At 59.8% G+C, this 6,000-nt stretch overlaps 1 protein-coding gene across 1 annotated transcript in view; it reads left to right on the plus strand.

Annotated features, from left to right (window-relative positions):
- The window catches only part of ADAMTS7 (ADAM metallopeptidase with thrombospondin type 1 motif 7), a 45,778-nt gene that overhangs the window by 24,696 nt on the left and 15,082 nt on the right, over positions 1–6,000 (plus strand). The window contains 4 exon segments of the mRNA XM_021711452.1: positions 3,663–3,807; positions 4,399–4,491; positions 4,829–4,974; positions 5,643–5,769. Of these exon segments, the coding sequence (XP_021567127.1) occupies positions 3,663–3,807; positions 4,399–4,491; positions 4,829–4,974; positions 5,643–5,769 (511 nt within the window).

Raw genomic sequence — 6,000 nt, forward strand, 5'->3', positions numbered from 1 at the left:
TGGGGGGATCTCAGAGCCACTCACAAACCTCCCTGCTAGACCCAATGCCCCTTGGCTCCCTGTAGACAGGTGTTTATCCAGCCATATAGACCTAGACAGGACTGAATCCAGACTTGCTCTTACTGTGGCCGTGGACACCCGTGTGCGTCGGGCCCTGTGTGGTAGAGGAAACAGACGTGGTGGCCCATCCTCAAAGCCCTCACGAGCTCGTGGAGAGAGACAGATGCCCGTTGGGGTACTGGCACTGTGGCAGACAGCCTCTATGGGTGTGTGGGTATGTGAGGGGACACCAACCCCCCTGGGCCAGGACGGCATCTGGGAGGAGCCTCGGAGCTGCTCCCTAGAGGCCCGTGAGGGATGTCCTGAGAGTGGAGGGCAGGGCCTGGTCAGAGCTGGGGAGGTAGAGCACGGGGCAGGGTGGAGAGTCTTCAGGAGGTGGGGGTGAGGTTGGAGGGAGGTTTCCAGAGCCAGCTCGAGAGCATTGACTTGAAGAACGCTGAGACCCTTTGTGGGCTGACAAGTGCTTTAAGGGGCCCTGGGGGAAGGTCACCGCATTTCACGAGCCTCAGCTTGGACCGTGGTGGGGAGGTGAGGCCCGGCTCCCTGCTGCCCTCACAGCCAGCATTTCTGCAGGGAGAGAGGCAGGCCCAGTTGAGTGTGGGGTCATCCGCGTCATCCCGTGGGTCCCCATCCAGCGACTCCACGGCCAGAGCCCAGGTGTGGCAAAGGGAGGCACGAAGGTCTCCCCGTGGGTGGTGGGCAGCTTCACAAGCTGGAGGTGAGAGGTGGCTTCCGACTGGAGTCACCTACTGTGTGCTCTGGCCTCTCGTGGTCCCGCTATAATTAGCCTGAGGAGGGGCCCGTGGGGGAAGGACTGGTGGCTTGGGGATCGGGTGTGTCTCGGCAGCGTGAGGAACCTGGCAGGGAGCCGGCCAGAGGAAGGAAGGCTGGCTGCCGGCCGCCTGTGTGACTTTTCCCAAATAGACACTGCTATTTATACCTCTGTAACTGGGGATCAGCCTCTTAGAGATGAGGAGGTGAAGGCCCAGAGAGGGTGAGGGGTGGCCCAAGGCCACACAGCATCCACAGCCAGGCAAAGTCTGAGGACTCCCCAGACAGCACCTGGACCTGGATGTGGCCCTGCTTCTGCCAGTGGGTCCCGTAAGGCTGGAGGGAGGTTTCCGGAGCCAGTTCAAGAGCGTTGACTGCGGTTGAAAGCCTCATGCACCCCGGCTTTCCATACACAGAGAATGGGCCTGATAGGTTGTCCCTCAAGCCACCCACACACTGAAATCAGGCCTGGGTTCCAGCCAGTACCCAGAAGGGCAGAGTGGCGGCCTGGCAGCTGTTGGTGTGGGACTGAGGCATTGAGGACCCCTTGTGCTCTGATTGGAGAACTCCCCGGCCGGGGTGGGTGAGCCCCCAGTTCACATCCTTGAGTCACATGGCATGCTAGAGGAAACCAGGGAGCCCAGGGCCAGGTGACCTCACCACCCCCAGTGACCCTCTGCCCGAATGCAGGCCTAGGTAGCCCCAGGATGCGTGGACACTCAGAACACTCTTTTCTCCCTGCTAGGCCTCAGCTGCTATGGTTTTGGGTTTTGCTTTATTACTTTTTATTTTTTATCTCTATTCTTTTTGAGGTGGAGTCTCACTCTGTCGCCCAGGCTGGAATGCAGTGGCACTCTCACGGCCACCCCAGTGTCAACCTGCTGGGCTCTGGCGATCTGTCTGCCTCAGCCTTTCAAGTGGACGGGACTACAGGCGCGTCCTACCACTCCCGGCTAATTTTTTTAAATTTATTGTAGAGACAAGATCTCGCCAAGTTACCTGGGCTGGTCTCGAACCCGCAGGCTCAGGCAGTCTACTCACCTCGGCCTCCCAAAGTACTGGAATTACAGACTGAGCCACTGAGCCCAGCCTGTTTTGTTTTTAAATATAGAGATGAGGTCTTGTTATGTTGTCCAGGCTAGTCTCAACTCCTGGCCTCAAGCGATCCGCCCACCTTGGCCTCCTAAAGTGTTGAGATTACAGGCATGAGCCACTGCATCCTGCCAGCCACCATGGAGTGAAGTATTTGAGGCCAGACTCGAGGTTGGATGGGAGGAACCCTTCACTGGGGGCAGCCCAGGGAGTAGACACAGTATGGCAGTGGCAGCCTGGACCTGACTTCAGATCCTGGCTGTCATGTGCCTCCTATGTGACCCGGAGCAAGTGATGTTCCACTCTGGGCTCTGTGTGCATAAGGAAAGATGATAGAATCTTTTGCCTCGGATGTTATGAGGAGCGAATGAGGGGTACAAGCCAAAGGTTGCTTGAGCCCAGGAGTTCGAGACCAGCCTGGGCAACATAGTGAAAAAAAATCCAGAAATTAGCCGGGCACAGGGACATGCGTCTGTAGTCCCAGCTATGTGGGAGGTTGACACAGGAGGATCACTGGAGCCCAGGAGGTTGAGGCTGCAGCAAGCCGTGGTCATGCCACTGCACTCCAGCCTGGGTGACAGAGTGAGACCCTAACTCAAAATAAAATAAAATAAAATAATTCTTCCAGGACAACAGGGAGCCTGGGCAGGTCAGGTCACTAGGGCACTCATGTTCCTAAGCAGAGGGAGGCAGTGGCATAAGCGGTGCCAGCCGGGCCTGGGCCATCCTCCCCAGGACCCTCTGCCTCCTTGCTCCCTGCCCTGTGGAGCTGTATGGGCAGTCTCCTCTTCACGACACCATGCCAGCAGGAGTTTGTGACGGGCACAGGCTGTGTCTGGCCGGGTCTGCCCAGTTCCCTGCTGCTGCCAGGAATGCCGGCTCGAGGAAGGCAGAGTAGATAAGGATGTGACAGAGGCGAGGGGATAGGGGTCTCCAGCTCTTTCCAGGGCAGGGCCTGTTCCGGGACCGCATCCGTCCACAGATGACTCTAGGCCTCTGCCCCGGCGGGGCATCGGAGGCTCTGTTGTATCAGCTGTGAGGTGACGTGCTCCAGATCCTGTCTGGCCTGGCTCCAGGTTCTGGCTAGGAGGCGGAGGCTGCAGGACTGAGGGCAGGGCCGTGTGAGGGCTGCATCTTGGGGAGAGGCTTCAGCAGGAGAAGGAGGGTGGAGGCCGCAGCTTGTGCTAAGGCCTGGGTGGGGGATGGGCTGTCCAGCTGGCCGGAGTGCCCAGGAGATGGGGTGAGAAAGGCCAGAGGGCCTCTACCGCTAGGCTGGGAGTGGAAGATCTGCTGAGTCACGTGGGGGAGGTTGGAGGATTTTTGGGTTTTGAGTCAGAATCTCACTCTGTCACCCAGCCGGAGTGCAGTGGCATGATCGGCTCACCGCAGCCTCGACTTCCTGGGCTCAGGTGATCCTTCTGCCTCAGCCCCCCCGAGTAGTTGGGACTACAGGTGTGCGCCATCACACCTGGCTAATTTTTGGCTTTTCTTGGTAGAGACGAGGTCTCGCTATGTTGCCTAGGCTGGTCTCAAACTCCTGGGCTCAAGCAATTTTCCTGCCTCAGCCTCCCAAACTGTTGGGATTGCAGTTGCGAGCCACAGCACCCAGCAGAGTTTCGCTATCAGTTAGATCTTTGTGCCCGTTCTCACCTCTCCTACCCTCCGGGCCCCACTGAGGCCTCCCTGGTGAGCCTCACAGCCTGTCCCCCTCACCCCCGCCTCCTGTCCCGCCTCTGCAGCCGTGGGTGGGGCCTATGCCTGGACGACCGTCCTGGCAAGGATGTCATCGACTTCCCCTCTGTGCTCCCTGGCGTCCTCTATGACGTGAACCACCAGTGCCGCCTGCAGTACGGGCCCTACTCCGCCTTCTGTGATGACATGGATGTGAGTGGGGCGTGTAGGGGGCGCGTGTGGGCCTGGGGGTGTGGAACAGCCCTCACCAACCTGAGAGGAGCCTGCCTGGCCGGGGCTCAGCCCCTGCGTGAGACATCAAGTGACCTGCGGGAGATGTGGGGTGGCTGACCTCAGCCCCAGGTCTGAGTTCTGGGTCAACCGTTTACCAGTGGTGGGCTTTGGGCAAGTCCTGCAACCTCCCTGGAGCTGGCTTCTAAGAGGGAAAATAAGCCCTGCACTGTGGGATCCTGGAGAAGGTCACCTGGAGTCACCTTCTCACAGGAGACCTTCCAGAGGGTGAGCTGAGCTGGGACTGATGTGGACACTCAGGGCTTCTCCAAGCAGCTCACCTGAGTCTTGGGGCCCAGCCCAGGGCCTCCCTCAACACCGCATGCTCCAGAGAGGGGGGTGGGAAGTGGGCGCAGATACAAAAGCTAAGAGGGGGTCCCTGGGGGTCCTCACGTCTGCAGACCCCCACCATGTGGAAGGTGGCAAGGGGACCCTTGGAGACAGGGAGTAGGCAGAGCAGATGGCAGCCCTGAGAAGGAGGTAAGGATATGGCCCATGTCTTCCTCCTTGCAGAACGTCTGCCACACACTCTGGTGCTCCGTGGGGACCACCTGTCACTCCAAGCTGGACGCAGCCGTGGATGGCACCAAGTGTGGGGAGAGCCAGGTAGGGACATCCCAGCCCCAGCCGTGGGGGCAGTTTGAGAGAGGCCAGACTTCCTGTGGTGGCCTGCCCTGGGGTCAGCTTTAGCTTACAGTGTCACGTGTGCCCTCAGCAGACCCAGCTCTCTGTGGCCACACTCAGTCACCACGCGACTGTATTTCCGTGCTCTGCTCCACTGAGCACTCTGGGCCGGGGATGACGGGCATCTGCAGGGGAGCATCCCGCATTCCTTCCAGCCTTCCCTTCTGTGCCTGTCAGGGTCTTCCCACCTACCTAGTTCTCGCCAGGGTGAGGATGACTGATGGGCTTGGTGGGGGTCTTTCCCTCCCTGTCTTGCTAGTGGTGTCTCAATGGAGAGTGCGTCCCTGTGAGCTTCCGGCCTGAGGCCGTGGACGGTGGCTGGTCAGGCTGGAGCGCCTGGTCTGTCTGCTCACGGAGCTGCGGTGTGGGTGTGCAGACCGCTGAGAGGCAGTGCACACAGCCTGTGTGAGTTCGGGGCCTGGGGCCTGGGTAGTGGCGGGGAGGGATGTGAGGTGGGCGATGGATGGAGAGGCCCTAGCAGAGTCAGCCAGTTGCAGGGAACTTGGCCACCTTGAGTCACTTCCAGGGAGTGTTCTGGAGACTGACAGGGTGTCCACTGCTCACCCCATCGCAGAGAGGGGAACACTGAGGCCCAGCCACACAGCAAAGCAGCAGTTGACTGGGGGGAGGCAGGAGAGGCAGTGGTTAAGAGTGTGGCCCCTGGACCTCAGATGGATCAGGTTCAAATCCCCTGTCCTCCTTCTCTGGGCCCCAGGCTCTCCGTGTTTATAATGGGGTAATAGCAGTGTCGCCAGGGTAAATGCTACTGCAGTAAGCACTAGTGCTGCTCGTGGCATCAGAGGTGTACATGGGTCTGAGTTGAGATCAGAGTAGCTTGGAGGATTGGGCAGCAATGAAGGGGTGGCTGTGTGGCCTGAGGTGAGTGGTTTCACCTCTCTGGGGATGTGAAGAGTCAGATGCAGAAGCCAGTGTAGCCTAGACTGAAGGCTGCTCAGCTCCTTTGGATGAGCCCCTCCTCACTGGGCTACCCAGGGCTGGCATGGGACCAGAGCCAGGGCCTTGTGCTTGGCAAAGACTGTGGCTGCTACCCCTCCCCACATCTCTGCCTCCAGCTCTGGGGGAGGGGCCTGGGTGCTGTGCTCAGGCTGCTCTCAGCGGGTGGGACCGAAGGCGGCCCTTGCCTGGGGCCGGGGTGCTGCCACCAGGATCGAGTCTGAGGACTCGAGGACTCATGGGCCTGTAGAGGCCCCTCCAGCCAGTGACAGGCATGTCCACACTTGACCCAGATCTTAGCTCTCTGCAAAGGCAACCCCACCCCAATTTTATAGATGAGGACGCTGAGGGTAGCCTGAGACTTCCCCACGGTCATGAGGCAGGTTGGGGCAGAGCCTGACGTCCTGCTGCCCCCTTCCAGGAGATCCTTGCATGCAGGAGACTGTGTCTGGGCCAGAGGGTGGGCAGCTGGGAGGG

The sequence above is a fragment of the Carlito syrichta genome, unplaced genomic scaffold, assembly GCF_000164805.1.
Source record: "Carlito syrichta isolate Samal-C Ts95f unplaced genomic scaffold, Tarsius_syrichta-2.0.1 Scaffold302301, whole genome shotgun sequence".
Classification (NCBI taxonomy): Eukaryota; Metazoa; Chordata; class Mammalia; order Primates; family Tarsiidae; genus Carlito; species Carlito syrichta.